General features: G+C 33.9%; 2 protein-coding genes across 4 annotated transcripts in view; both read left to right on the plus strand.

Annotated features, from left to right (window-relative positions):
* The window catches only part of LOC107361941 (proton myo-inositol cotransporter), a 28962-nt gene that overhangs the window by 8509 nt on the left and 4874 nt on the right, over positions 1–15579 (plus strand). The window contains exons 1-2 of one of the 3 annotated variants that reach the window (XM_025160768.2): positions 15084–15217; positions 15330–15567. In XM_025160768.2, the coding sequence (XP_025016536.2) occupies positions 15341–15567 (227 nt within the window). In that variant the 5' untranslated portion in view covers positions 15084–15217; positions 15330–15340. Of the gene's footprint in view, positions 1–14595; positions 15568–15579 lie in introns of those variants that run through there. The other 2 variants (XM_089266201.1, XM_015928904.3) reach the window with 2 other exon arrangements.
* LOC149094985 (histone-lysine N-methyltransferase SETMAR-like) lies at positions 10160–11023 on the plus strand. The gene has a single exon (XM_089266190.1). The coding sequence runs from the start codon at positions 10160–10162 to the stop codon at positions 11021–11023; it is 864 nt and encodes a 287-aa protein (XP_089122316.1).

Raw genomic sequence — 15579 nt, forward strand, 5'->3', positions numbered from 1 at the left:
AGCTTCTACAAATAAATCTAACTTAACAAAATTAAAAGATTCATTAATTGTATTGGAAGCTCTCGAAGCTTTTCCTGATTTGTGATTTGAGGACAATCGAAACCAAATGTACCTTAAAGGAGGGTGTGAGAAATGGTCTTCTCTCGAAATTTATCTAAACTTATTTTTTGTCGTGTGATAATTGCAAAATTAGAACCATTTTTCTCTGCCATATTCTCATGTTTAGTTTTTGAGATATGGCAGAAAACAGAATGATAGAGATTGAGAGTGCAATTTTGTAGCTACGTATTATACAACCACCGAAATTGAGTTGCAAACATTTTTAATATCTTATGCGCATATTGAGATAGTGTAATTGAATTTAAGCAGTGCTTAGTTGATAAACTATCAATACCTGCGTTAACTTTTCAAAAAATGTTTGCAACTCAATTTCGTGACTGTATTTTCATGTGTAAACAATCTATTGATGGAATTAAGATTCAGAAAAACTTGCTTTGCGCCAATTTATTTACTTGAAAATCTCAACTGCAGAAAGAAACTCCATTAAAATCAGAATTAAATCATCTTTAATTGAATTGATATTTTGAAGATTACATCGGGTCAATGGTAATTTCGAACCCGGATCATCTTTTTGAATGCTATTTTTATATTCACATAATTTCGATAAGTAAGAATTCATAAAAGCTAAAAGAGATGCCTTATAAGAGTGTTCCAATGCCGATTTTTGCTTCCGCATCCTATGCAAACAACAAAACAAATCAAAAAATCAACAGCGAACATGGAAGGAAATAAAACAGGAAGTGAGAAGTGAAAGGAGGTAAACATCGCAGTTGATAATCAATTCCGCTGGACCCTAAATTTTGGTAAATGACAGAATTAGTAAGAAGTTAGTATTAAAAATCACCTCTTAAATTGAAAAAACTCACAATTTGGATCATAATGGCACAAATTTCGCAAACTGACGTTGAGCGAAAACAGATAAGTGACATTGATAACTCAACATAAATGCTAATTTGTAATCACCTTATATTTTTTCACATACATACGACAATAACGCACGATTTGCAAGGAACAATGATGCAAATAATTAGCAGCAAATTTAACTTTTTTCCAAACCTCAGCAGCTTTAAAATAAACAAATCAGTAGAGCAGTATTAAGAAAAGGTCATTTCTGACACAACTCAGAACCAATTATTCTTCGTGAATAAAGAAGAGTCAAATAAAATAATTTTGCAACTTATTTGAATTGCAAAAAGTTATACCCAAGTGTTTCCTTGCGTGTTAAGCGCTTTTTTTGAAAATTATTTCAAGATAATTTGTTAGCACAGTGTTCTCAGTGTTCTCTTTTTTAATTGAAAAACCATTGAATCAAATTAAACCATAAATAATAATTAAGATTAATGATTAAATTTGAAAGAATTTCTGTAACCTTTCGGAGTGACTCTGCATAAATTCATGGTTGGTGCTAGATCAGTTTGTGTGCACCATTTGTTGACCAAAAACTCATTTTCCATTGATTTTGTTGCTCATTTTCAGCAAAAAATTTTTCAATGTATTGCTGTTAATTTTTGGGCAGCTCAGCAGATAATGAAATTTCAATTTCCAGTTATAGTTGAATGTTATAGTTTGATCTTTCCAAATTTCTGCAACACTTGATGGAGTTGTAAGTGTTTCGCTGGGGATAAGAAAGCGGAAACACTACATAGATATTGTTCGTATGCTGCTACTATGTTAACAGTAAAGATAGCCTTTTGGAACAGAGATGGCAGATACATTAAAGGTAAACGATGTTTACACGACAAGTTAGATTGAATTGAATTTTATTGATGAACTCAAATTAACATGAAATACAATATAAGATAGACTGTGAAAGGAAAGATGTAGGTATGGTTGAGCTGATTGGAAATGTTCAACAATCAGTATTAACTCTAACTCAAGAATTTATGGGCAAAAATGACTCAAGGCATCTATAGATTAAAAGACCTCTTGTCTTCTTTTACTTTACTTTTTGTACTACAAAAAAAGGAAAAGTGCCGGACCTGTTGGGTTTATATCTTTTATTTAGGTAATATTACAACAAAATTTCTTATATATCAAATAGAGATTAAATAAGTGTCATTTATTTATGAATACAAGGAGTAGTTTCTTTGTTTCCGAGATTGGCTAGGATCAGGTTGAAAATGAAGCGAGTCCGCCACTTTATCACGTTAGTGTACAATCACTTGTCAATTCTAGTCAGAATAGAATCTCAAGAAACACTTGATGATATAACCACCGGGTTGTTTAATGGTCCGTCACTTATTACATTAGTGTACAATCACTTATCAATTCTAGTCAAAATAGAATCTCAAGAAACACTTGATGATATAACCACCGGGTTGTTCAATGGTCCGTCACTTATTACATTAGTGTACAATCACTTATCAATTCTAGTCAAAGTTAGTTAATGGTCACTCATAGATTTCTGATGTCAGTCCAGTAGGGCTTCCGCGGGTGGCTGATACGCAACGAGAACAAAGAAATGTCGGCCATTTTATGCACCGTGAGGGAGAAATTCTTCTCCCTCACAAAATGGCCGACCCACCAAAAAGTAACCAATTGTGGCCTTTCCCTACCTATTTGAGGTAAGGAAAGGTAGCACCAAAACCAACCTGGTTAAAACCAGTTTTTCTTTACAAAAGGAAATAACTTGGTTTAAGTTATGCTTGATTTAATGCACATCATCTTGAGACAAGAAATGTGGTTGGTTACAAGAGATGGAAAGTTAAGGTGCCTTCCCTTACAGCTGCCCCCTATGGTCACACTAGTACCTATTTACGGGTACTCGGTCGGCAGAAAAAACGAAAATTTCCCTCGGCGTAATTGTAAGGTGTCAGCCTTGGTTCCTCGATGTGATCGCATAGTTTCATTTGACTTTAAGATTTCTTGACTGCATACTTTTCCGGACCTCCCTCACGGTGTTAACATTAATTTTGACATTCAATGGTCAGTCTTTGATTTGTTTTATTATATCTTTCAACAAACCACAAAATAACTCTTTCGGTGGAATATATACTCGGTAATCATGATGAATATCAATATCATGATTACCGATATCAAATTTTAATATCATCATTAAGCTTTGCTTTACAATAAGCATCACTAACCCAATCATCATCGATACTTCTTTTAGGATTTACTTGTTCATTACATTCATGATTCCAAGTTGTTGCGATTTTCTTACTCTGATTTAAATTCTTATTTTGTTTTTTCAATGTTATTCTAGAAATCTTTGTTGATCATTTATTGGTTCAACATAAGATGGTATTGCTGGTTCACTATCAACTTTGTACTGAATCATTTAGGTTTGTTTAAATTACGGCTTAGATTTTCGTCTCACAAGATCGACTAATGTTTTCACACTAGAGTGAATATCAATGTTATTCAGTCTCAATGAAAGGTCGTTAAATGATTTGGTTAGTTTGCCTGTCCAAACTCGTTTCGTTTTATCATTCTCAATCGATGCATCTAACACTTTGACCTATTTTTCAACAAATTCATTTGATGTTGGTTCGGTTCTATACCTGTATAGCTAAAGCCTTTTATGCTAAGCTTGTTTTAGATAAAACATATGAGCTAAAGGCAAAATAGCTAAAGATTACTGGCTCTCGTGCGTCAAAAATTTTCTTATCAATAGATGGCACTGATACAAAAACTTTTTTAATGATTCGACTCAGGCTCTAAATTAATGATAAGGACATTTATTTTCAATGCATATGATTTTCATGAACAATTTAATGAATAGCAGTGCACATATTAAAAATTAGTAGTTATCTACTGCGCATAGAATTATGGGTTTAGTTCGTGAAAAGTTTGAAATTAATTAAGATCAGAAAGTTTTGTATAATATTTAAGTTCATCCAGGCATTCGAACGCTGTGATAAGACCAGCATCATTATTAGTCGTAATAAACATGATTCTCTGATTCATTCTTTATCCAGTAGTTGCCGTGCTCCATAATCGGCGATTAGAATATTGATTTCGTATGCATTCTGTTGTTTCACTATATACTCGATAAATATCCATAAATTTGCGAGATTACGTCCAACAGCACGGTTGAAACCAGAATGCCATCCCTCAATATGGTTGTTAGTCCGTGGGTCATTATCTCTGAAATGATTCCATACAGTCAAAGGAAATCTAAATTCTGAATTGAGATAAGTTCTACTGAAATAGTCCAAGAAAGATTGCATATTTTCGTCTGACGGTGCTTCATTTATGACCATTTGATATTAGGCTGCCCGGAGCAAGAGGAACTGGGTTTGAACTATCTGCGTTTTGTTATTACTGATTTCTCAGGTCGCCAATAGGGCTTTTTTTGTAGCTAAGGAAACGGGCAATTATTTTTCTTTGTTAGTTGTAACAAAAAAGTATGGATTTCAAAAGTGCTCTAATAGAACAAATAAAAACCGAGCGTCAACGCTCTTTTATCTTGTTCGGTGTCCTCGCATCCCATTCAAACACCATTATCCAACAAAATCTCGTGAAGTTGATTGGAGATAAGGCGATAATAGTTATTCGGTATGTCCTCAACTTTGATGAATGGCAAGGCTGAAAGCAGTTTGATAGTGTTTTTCACTCCATCAGAATTGGATTTGTAGTGTTCAATCGATCCATATTTACCAATGTTGCGCCATAAACATTGGCTGAGCTGAAAAAGGCAGCCTTTCATAATGTACAACATGACTTGATTGGGGCGAGTAATTCTTTGCCCACAAAGGTATACTTTTTAGTGAAAAATGGCTGAACCTCAATATGAAAATCTTATTTTTCACCAAATTTTTTCTGCTTTTTCTGTTGAATCTTTTTAATCATATTATTAAGAGCAAGGAAAATTCTTTAAAACAGTGTATCAAGATGTAGGACAATTCAATCGACTTCGAAAATTTCAACACAAACCTTTGCTTTTGGGACTGATATTAGATTAATAATCTACATATTTGACTCAAATTTTCTTCACTTATTTTGATTATTCATATCATGTTAATATATTGTTAGATAGTTTGAACAAAGCTCTATAAGGTTATATATCAAACTAAGAAAATATGTTCACCAGTCGACAGTTGACTTTCATGAATTTAATTGTTGATCGTTACTTATTACTATAAGAAACCTTGAAAGGTAATCAAAAAGAGATTCTTTGGAATCCGATTTATACCGTTCAATTTGAGTTTGGATCAGACCTTGCATTCGGTAAAATAATTGTTGAAAAAATTGTTGACTTGGTATAGTTGTGGTTGATTTGTAATAAAGAGCGTCAGTAATGAGTCCTTCTCGTAAATGTCAAGAAATAACCTGCATGATCTGTTACCGTTACTCTTAGATCAGATAAATGCAAAGTACAGGGTATTTCAGCTATTTTGTCCGATGTTAAACGCTAATTGCTCAGCGCATGGAGGATCCAGGATGATAATATTTTATTTATGGAAGTTTTTCAGATAATTGTTTGCTATATTTCAAGTGCAAGGTCATTGAAGGTCATTTTTCGGAAATCGCTGCTGATCATGTTAGAGGTCAATACGAGGTCAAAACATTATATCTGAAGTTAGAAAATCTCATTGACAAAGTTGTTACCATCTGCAATGAACAGGTCAAAAGTTATCGGCACATTAATTTCTCAACATCGCTGGCGAATTTTTCTTTTCTTGTAATTTCGCGTTTTTAAAGCTTATCGAGACTTTTATCGACGTGTTATACTTGTTGGATATGCTTTTGATAATTTTCCATCAACATCTGTTGGCTATCCAGAATGATTTCAAGTTGCTCAATTCTTTTTATTCTTCTCCTTTTCTCTTGCTACCTGGTCATTCTCTCGTTGCTGGTCCAGGAGATAAGTCTTTCTTCGCTCCACTTCATTTTTTATTCATATTCCCCATCTTGTCTCTTTCCGAAAGATCAATATACATGATTTTGTTGTTGATTATTCGTCCCACACTTTCGGGAACTTGTCCGTTGGCTCTTTCAATCCAGTTTAGAATACGTTTCAAGCCGACTGTTAATGGACAATAGGAACTAGAAATAGAAACAGACATTAAGTATGAAGGATTTATGTTGTGGTTGAGATGAGCCTAATAGTATTCCTTACTTGACTAAAAATTGAATCATTTGTTTGTTTAACCCGTTTGGTTAATTAGGACAAGAGACAAAATCTTAATCACTTGTTTGCCTCTTTTTTTGTCCTCAGCTTTTCGCTTCTTGATTGATATCACATTATAAATACCAAAGGATATTTACAAGTGTAATATGAGGCGAGATCGGGTAACTTGCTTTTTTCAGGTTTACTTTAACCGACAAATTATTGTTAAGTAAGGCTGTTTATCAGACGATGATGATAAATGACGATTAAAACAGGAGTTGAAGACAAAAGAGGAGACAAGATCCACATTATGACAATAATCCTTTGGCTTACCAATGATTTGTGTAGAAAATTTACTCAAGCTGTACATTTCAATTTTAGAGTTTGAATAGATAACTAGTTTTGTTCTGTTTCCATTCTTCTTTTTCTCTAAACATTTATTTCTAGTTAAAGTCTTATTTTCTTTAAATATTTTCATCAAATTCATATTTGTGTTACGATATTATTTCTAATTGTTTTTATTGTTTCTTCAAAAATATTTTCCCACAAGTATTTCTACTCACCATGTCAGTGCATCTTGAACCTCAAAGTAATGCCAATGTTATCGTCGGCCATCACTTGGGAGGATGGTTTGAGATAGACAAAGGTCTATTTTCCTCTGTCACGACATTGTTAGCCCCACTATTCACCTCTGACCGTGAGGTCAAAAGGATTTTGATCCCCGACACCGTTTCTTTCTCAGTTTTTGTGGCCATTAAAGGCATGTTCCATGGAGATGAAATCAATGTAAAAGCAGATGAATTAAATATTTTCAAATTCCAACTTGCAAGCATCGGTGTAAAATTTTTACCCATTTATCGTGATAGCTCTGTTGTCGATAATCAACCCATCGTTATTGCCAAACGCATAGGCAAATTCTGGCGATCAGTTATTCTTTGGCCAAGACATGATAGAGAACCAAATGATGAAATCAAACCATGTAAGATTGCATATTATTTTATTACTTCATATTTTTTATTCTCTTTCTTTCTTTTTATTTTCTTAATAGTTTACTCTGCATATGTTGCCAATGATCATTTATGTCAGGAGTCTAGACTACACGAAAATCAAGATGCAGGGAAAATTGTTGATTATTATAATATAAAATTTACACACGGAGATTTCAGAAAGAATCTCATCTGTGTTGGTCCAAACAATAAGACTTTTAAAGTCAAGTAAAGAAAATGATAAATTTATCTACTTTGAAACTTAACACATTCGAGCGATATGCAGGAGACATAGATTATGTCGTCCTGCCCTTCAAGATATCAGAATACACTTTTATAAAATTTAAATCTCTTGTTCTGGAGGGATCGTGTAAAGTTGTTATGGAAAAGTTCGGGGAATTCAAAGACGAATTCAACTTGATTGGGATTTCACTCGAAATCGACGAAATTCTATATTATAAATATAAAAGAGTGTTAGCCAGAAAAGCCAAGAAAAGTCGTTCTAAACCTATTGAATATATCTGTGAATTCAATCCTGGTTATGCCTTCAACCCAGCTGAGGCCACGCAAGAACCAATTGTGAAAATTTCCAAATTGAGTGAAGAGCAACCAGAACCAGAACCAGAACCAGAACCAGAACCAGAGTCGGAGTCAGAACCAGAACCAGATCAGAGTCAAAATCAGAGCCATAGTAAGAGCCTGATCCTACTAGAAAAAGAAGTTTAATTTAAATATTGAAAAAGTTAATTTAATAATTTTCAAAAAATTCAGTTACTTACACGTTTGTAATTTTTCCCATTTCCTCATAATTTCCCTCCCTTATAATCATAATAAAATTTAAGTCATTCAAATACCTTTAATTTTTCGGTTTACTTCTCAAAACAATCTTAAATGTTTAAAGTAACTCAGTTTTATGTTGTTGTTTATGTGATAAGAAAACATTCATTTCTGTGTTTTCACTATTTTTATTAATAAGTGTAGTGTCCCAAACTTGTATCGATTAAGGACCCATTGAGAACGTGTCAACACTTAAAAAAGGTAAGTTCCTTAGTTTATTATTCATTTATGAATAAAAGTTATTTTATTTATTTCATATTATGTTTCATGTGTTTGCATCATTTCTTAGTTTAGTTTTATCGTCATCATCCATGGAGAAGAAGAGCAGAAGGTGATGTTTCATGAGTTTATTAAAAGTGAACATAATTTAAAAAATGTAATATTTACAAATTTATTAACAAAGTGAATTCGACTTGATTCGAAGGATAAGCAGCACCTTCTAGATGAAACTAAATGTCGCCTAACAAGAGACTTTTTTGTTTTCCAATAGCTAATGATTCAGATGATGCTCATCATCTTCTTCATCGTCATCTTCTTGTTTACTCAGCCTTATCCTGTTGTTCCCCTGGCCATCCTGGTATAATTACGCCTGCTTGTGGTTTATGCTTTCAACAAACCTTATGTTTTCCATGATGGAGAATTGGAAGGATCACTTGTAATAATAGATGGGTGAAATTAGAGATGTTGGTAATTTAGAATAGAATTTTTCTTGCATAGAATTTTTTGACCGTTGCTTAAGATTAAAAAAGCGCCGTCTACTGATTGAGAGTTAAACTAAACTAAATGAGCCCAATTTGAATTATTTTAATTACAATGAAATGGTTTTCATTGTTAATTAGTCATAATTAACCAATATTAACGCTATTTAACCCGGCACCAGTAATTATAATAAGTATGTTGTTTCCTCATTTGATTCTAGCAGCTGACGAATATTGAAAGTATAGGGCACAAAACTATGGACTGTAATGTTTACAACTTTAATGAAGCTGACAGCATTGTCGCGGAGATGTTATGTTGCACCGGGTTTAGTTACATCTTTTAATCCTGTGGCGATAACTTTTTCAGATGCGAAAAATAGGAAAACTCCATTTTTCCTTATAACTTTTATTTTTTCTTTTAGAGTTATCAATTTTCAATAGTACTGGGCCGTCTATTTTCCATAGACTTACAATATAAGCAATTGAAAAATTGATTTTTGACCTTCAAAAATTATTCTGACGAAGTTTCAATCATCTGTGATTAGTAATTCTCAAGTTATTATGATTTAAATATCCAAATCACTGCAGTAAGATTATCATTGAAGTTATTCGTTTCAATTTCTCATCGATTTTCAGTTCATTATCAAGCTATTTTAGCAGTGTTCAGTCGCACAAAACTTTAGAATTTACTTTTTATCTGCTATCAAAATTATGGCGCCTAGATTTTCAAAGATACAAAAAATTGATTTACAGCCAATCCTCGAGTTTTTTGTTTTTTTTGGAGTGCTGACATCTATGTGAACTACGGGGGGAAAAATAAATTTTACGGTTTAAACAATTAGTCCACTCTAATGATTCCCTTTAGCCTCTCTAGTAGAGAGTCTCTACACTTCTCCCTTCAGAAGGGGAGTCGTTAGAGTGGACTTATTGTTTAAATCGTAAAATTTGGTTATTCCCCCTGTAGTTCACATCGATGTCAGCACTACAAAATAACAAAAAACTCAAAGGTTGAGTGTACTCATCTTCTTGCACAGAAGTCTTGCACAGCTGCTTTAAGAGCTGACAAGCTTTTGTTGAATAAGAGATTTTTTAAAATCGCTCCAACAACATTTCACAGCCTTTATAAAATTCATCGGGAGTACTTGCCGGTTGTCTACCAAAGAAAGAGAGAGAGTTGTAAGGACAGAAGAGAACATTCAGAAAGTGCGAGAAATTGCAGAGAATGCATCTCGAGAGGGCCTGTCTCTATCTTCACATCGATGGCATCTTCACATTTTTGTATTTATTACTTACTATTTAATAATACAGAATGCTTCGCGAGCTGCACCGGCACTGCTACCGCGCGTGTAATAAGATTTGATAAGAAACGCCTTTTGAACTTGTGTTAAATCAGTTTTTTCAATAGTTTTTGATCACGCGTTCAAAATGGATTACAAATGAATTTTAACTGAAAATGTTTCAGACCATGAACAACATGTTTTTCTCGAACTGAAGGTTGTTCAAACAGTGTAGCGCATTAAAACATGGTAAAAAAAGTTGGAACTAAAACGCTTGAGCGATCTACAGTTGATCATTGGATGGGCGAATTCCGTTCTAAAGTTACATCATGCAAAGACAGCAGAGAAGGTGACTTTACAGATGGCGAAAGAAAAGGTGAAAGAATCGAAAAGATTCAAGCTGAGTTGGCTACTACGAGACATTGGAACACAAAGGCTTTAGCGAGCAAAACAGAAATCCCGGAAACAACTGGTAAGAGGATCCTCAAGAACGATTTAAAGTTGAAGAAGCTATTGGGTAGATGGGTACCACATGAATTGACTGGAGTTAACATGGAACACCGTGTCTTGGCGTGTAAAGAAAACTTGAGAATACACAACAAAACACCAACCATCATTCAGCGGACTGTTTCTATCGATGAAACATGGATTAGCCTATATATGGAACCTGACAAAAACCAGATGCGTGAGTGGAGGAGATCCGATGAACCACCAATAAAAGCACCAAAACAAAACATTCATGGTGAAAAAAGAATGCTAATCATGGCCATGGATTTTACCGGAATAGCGTTCTGGGAGCTGTTGCTCGAAAAAACAACTGTAACTGGTGAAGTCTACAGAAAGTTTCTGGGTAAACATTTACCGCAACTTCTCCATGATAATGCTAGACCACATAAGCATAAAGATGTCAAGGAGATATTGGCTGAAAAAGGGATTAGTGTTTGGAATCATCCACCATATTTCTCCGATATCAGCCCCTTGGACTATGGATGTTTTGCTCAGTTGGAAAGAGAGCTAAGAGGAATCAAACACACGGGTTGGCATGAATTTGAACGAGCATTGAAAGTTGCTGTGAAAAACTCAATGATTCAGGCTCAAAGAATACCATAAGCAAATTACCCAAAAGTTGGCAAGCGGTGGTCGATTCTGAGGGCCAATATATCTAATATTTAAAGTTTATCAGATTCTGTAATTCTCTCACTGAGAAAATAAAATTTGAATTTACCTAGAATAGCTTGGTCCAGCCTAATAATTACTTCATTTTTACTTCTCAATTCTTTCGCCTTAACTTATCCTTGTACAAAAACCAGTTTTTGCTCCAATAATAAAAAGGTTATCTTAAAAATGTCTGTGTAATGAAAATGTCAGTTGGAAAAACTAAACTTGAACCTCCTCTTTAAATAGAGAGTTAACCTTAACACAAAAACAGTTGTGATGTAGACGAGGAGAAGTAAACTTGTAAACCTTTCTTTATTTTCAATAAATTTTTTCATCTAACCAACAGTAAGGAATTATTGATGGAATTTGAACATTTTCAGTTTGTTTCATTAGAGACATCTTATAACTAGTTTGCCTTGTCGCTATAGTGTGAGCCAAATCGATCCTTGATTCAAATTTTGATCATCATCATCATCATCATTCAACAACTACTCAGCCAACGAGGATATGCACCATTTCCCAGGATTTTAGTGTAAGTTTTTCTAATTTTTACAAATTGAGCGCAGTAGTAAGTAAGGTCTATGCCTAAGAAAAGATGCGGGCATACCGCGCGCATGAAAATAAGAAAATAAGTGGAAAAATGGGAAAACAATAACAACAACCAATAAGCATAGAATTACTTTATTAATATATTTTTTTGAATCGTATTTTTTTACAAGTTTAAGTTGCTTCTTGCCAGCCATAATTTCTACAGCTTTTTGAATGCTGTTTTCGACAAACTTGCGCTCGTGACGTTCTTGTCTTCCACAATCTATATTAGCATACTTAATGTTTAAATTTTTAGCGATAATTTTTTCAACACTTCCAGGGCTGACTTCTGGGGAGATAAAAGGATCGTATACGATCATTTAATATGATATATCGCGGTATATAATGACCAAGCGACAATGCGCGCCTCCAACTTTGATTCCATTCCAACTAGACATTATTACCAATAATTTCTCTCCATTTTTTGTACACTTTCGGGCTTCTTTCACCACAGTTGTAAAAGGTGTAAAATACACTGCCAATTCAGATTCACCAGATGCAGCACCATAGATTTTCGACATTACCAAGTTCGTGCAACTACAGAATTTCGTTAGCAAGGAAAACTTTGAATCAGTTTTAATGATAGTATCACTGTATATGAAAAATTTACATAAAAGGGATAACACTGATTCAAAGTAAAGGGCTTCGGAGTAAATACCTCTGCCTTCTTTCTACATGAAAGTGAACTTTTTGAGAAGGGAAGGTGCTTTCTTGGGCACAACATTACAATTTAGGATATCTGACGAAGAAGTGATATCTCTAAGGATGGACATGATGACTAGATAAGTTCGAGGTATGTAAATCGAATACCTTAAGGAAGTAAAGTACAACATATTTATTCCCCAATATTAACTAGTTTACGGTTTAATCAGTTCAAGTTCAAGTGATTGCATCCCTGTACCATAGTAAATCGGATTAAGTCCAGATGTTCAATTTTAACGTATTAAGCTAAAGATATCCACAATTGAGACAAGTACAATTGAGACAAATACAATTAAGACAGGTACAATTAAGATACCAACAATTAAGACATGCGCAATTAAGACAAGTACAAGGTAGGTACGATTAAGGTAGGTACAATTAAGACAAGTACAATTAAGACATGCGCAATATAGCCACGTTAATGAAAATAAGCGTAACTAAGGTTACGGCTTTGCAACTACAGTAAATCCTCGATTAATGCATAAAACAGCTCCACCTATTGTTAATTAGTCATTAACAGTCTAATTTTCAGTGTAAATTTGATTAACAAAACAACGCCATCTTTCTGATTTTTGCTGGAAGCTTAACCCACATTTTTATGCATTAACCGAGGACTTACAGTGACTAGTTAGCTCTAGTTAACTCAATACTCGGAATTTCTATTTGCTGAAGACATTGTAAAATTTTGATGTTGAATAAATTGAAATACTGCTATAATTAGAATGGATTTTGACCTATAAGGTAAAGTTTGCAAGTTTATTTAAAATATTGGATGTGCGAGGCAGGAGAAGTGAATATCACGAGTTTATGAAGGAAAATGAAGCGAAAGCTATCAGTCTCAACGCCTCCTTCAAAATATTTTTCGAATCGCGCATCGCGGAGTTCATTTTTGATGAATAGGAAGACCGAGTTCGATAATTTGAAATGATTTTTTTGCGAGAACTCCGGTTGTTCGAAAGCTTGCTTCAGGCAAAATTTTTGTTTGTTCAAAGTCTTAACCTGTCAATCATTGTTCTTGCACTTAGCCTTAGGCTAGAGATAGTAAGATAGAATATCTACCCCTTCTCTCCCCCTTTTTTCTACTTTTCATGCGCGAGGTATGACCGCCTCTTTTCTTAGGCATAGACCTTACTTAATACTGAGCGCATTTTCTGTTTGTTAGATTTGACTCTTGTGACTGATTTTTACTAAAATGAATGACCGTTTTGGACTTGGCTGTTATGGACTTGGCTGTTTAGGCCCAAACCGTTTCTTCAATATTCTAAAGGGTGTTGTGGATTAAAAGTATAATTAATCTTACCTCTTGTTAAAGATGGCGATGACAATGATAACAATGAAGATAACAAAATTCGAAAAAGAAACAAAACGTAGACAAAAATATAAACAATCAATTTATCAATAAATCGTCATCTTTATCAAAATTTAAGATAAATTATACTTTATATCCACAACACCCTTTAGTGATTTTTCTGTCGATATCTCAGAAAGTATAAATCTGACCTTTGAATGAGTTCAATGAAATCAGCGCGTGCAATTCATATGAAAATTTTATTAAAAAATTTTAAAGATAGGCAATTTTCCCTATTCTTTTGGTCTTTATCCTTAGCGATTCATCTTGTATTTGCTGATTGGTGGCTAATCAATGGCTAATCAGCAAGGTTATCACCTTAATATGCACTTCTGAATCTTAAAGAGTTATATTATCTATTGAAAAGACCAACTGAAACAGTTATCAAGGTATCTCTCTATTGAAAGTTTTCACTAACAAGGTTTGTAAGGTGTTTTGTAACACGTCAATATTGTCTCAATCCTGGCTTTACTCTGACCATTGAATATCAATGATAATTACTCATTATTGTTGATAGGTTTTCTGATAATTGTTAATGAATTATAAACACTAATCTTACACTGAACCAGTAGTAATCCTAATAGCAAAGTATTGAAAATCACACCTTATGTAGCTATAAATGATGAGCCTTGACGAATACTTGATTGAATTTAATCAAAGCTTTCAGTTGTTTATTGAAAAGCGTAGATTGGAAAAATTTTCATGGTACAGCACCAGTTTCAGATTGTTTATCGTTAATTGAACGATAAATGCTACAACAAAAGTTGATACATGAATTGGAATCACTTGATTCATTGGTTATCACCAAATCGATGTCCTTGACAAATGAAAGTATAACAATTTAATTTTTAACTTTTACTGATTAGCTTTGAAAGACAGTTATTTTTGAATATTCTGGTAATTCAGGTGAAGAGAGAAAAAAGTTACAGGAAGAAATGCGATGATGAAGATTAAGTAATTTTCAAAGTGTAAATAAACACGTTTGGTGATGATTCAAGTGGCAGCAATTGTCAAACAAGATAGAGAGATGATAACTCTCTTGACTCGCTATTTCATTATTATTGCTCACTTAAATGTTTCTTTTTGTATCTCACTTCATTTCATTTTCAACTTTTTAATCTGTTTTGCGATAATTTTCAATATCATAATGTTTATGATATTATAAATATTACATGATAGACCTACTGTCACAATTAGTACCTGCAAAATTAAAACACTTTGGTTCAGGTGAAGTTGGCCACAGTATCTCAACGCTTAAACCTTAAGTTCATCTTTTTATTTGTTATTTCCAAATAGTTTACAATTATTTTATTCAGTCGAATGATAAAACGAATCGATTTGTCCTTTTCTTCAAAATGTCATCAGATCAACCCTTTTTCATGTATACAGTTTCGTTCCTGTCTGCCATCGGAGGTTTCCTCTTTGGTTATGACACTGGTATTGTTTCTGGAGCCATGGTCTTGATCAGAAAACAGCTGGATCTGGACGACATTTGGCAAGAGTTGATTGTTAGTATAACCATTGGTATGGCTTGGATATTTAGTTCCATAGCTGGCTTTTTTACTGATCGTTTCGGTCGACGTCCAGTTATTTTGTTAGCTTCTGCTATATTCACTGCAGGTTCGGTAGTTATGGCATTCGCAATGGAAAAATGGTCTTTACTTATTGGTAGAGCGATTGTCGGTGTTGGCATTGGTTTGGCATCCATGGTAGTTCCCATGTATATAGCGGAAGTAGCTCCTGATGAACTTCGTGGATCTCTAGTGATGATAAACAATTGTTTCGTAACTGGTGGACAATTCATTGCCTCTGTAATCGCCGGTATATTAAGTTATTTTGACCATGACCTAGCTTGGAGGTAAGAGTCAGT

The sequence above is a fragment of the Tetranychus urticae genome, chromosome 1, assembly GCF_039701765.1.
Source record: "Tetranychus urticae isolate SD_2017Ah chromosome 1, NJAU_TeUrti_SD_1.0, whole genome shotgun sequence".
NCBI lineage: Eukaryota > Metazoa > Arthropoda > Arachnida > Trombidiformes > Tetranychidae > Tetranychus > Tetranychus urticae.

Excerpts from the sequence above, each read along its gene's own strand:
- LOC149094985 (XM_089266190.1), top strand. The coding sequence starts at position 10,160 with ATGGTAAAAAAAGTTGGAACTAAAACGCTTGAGCGATCTACAGTTGAT.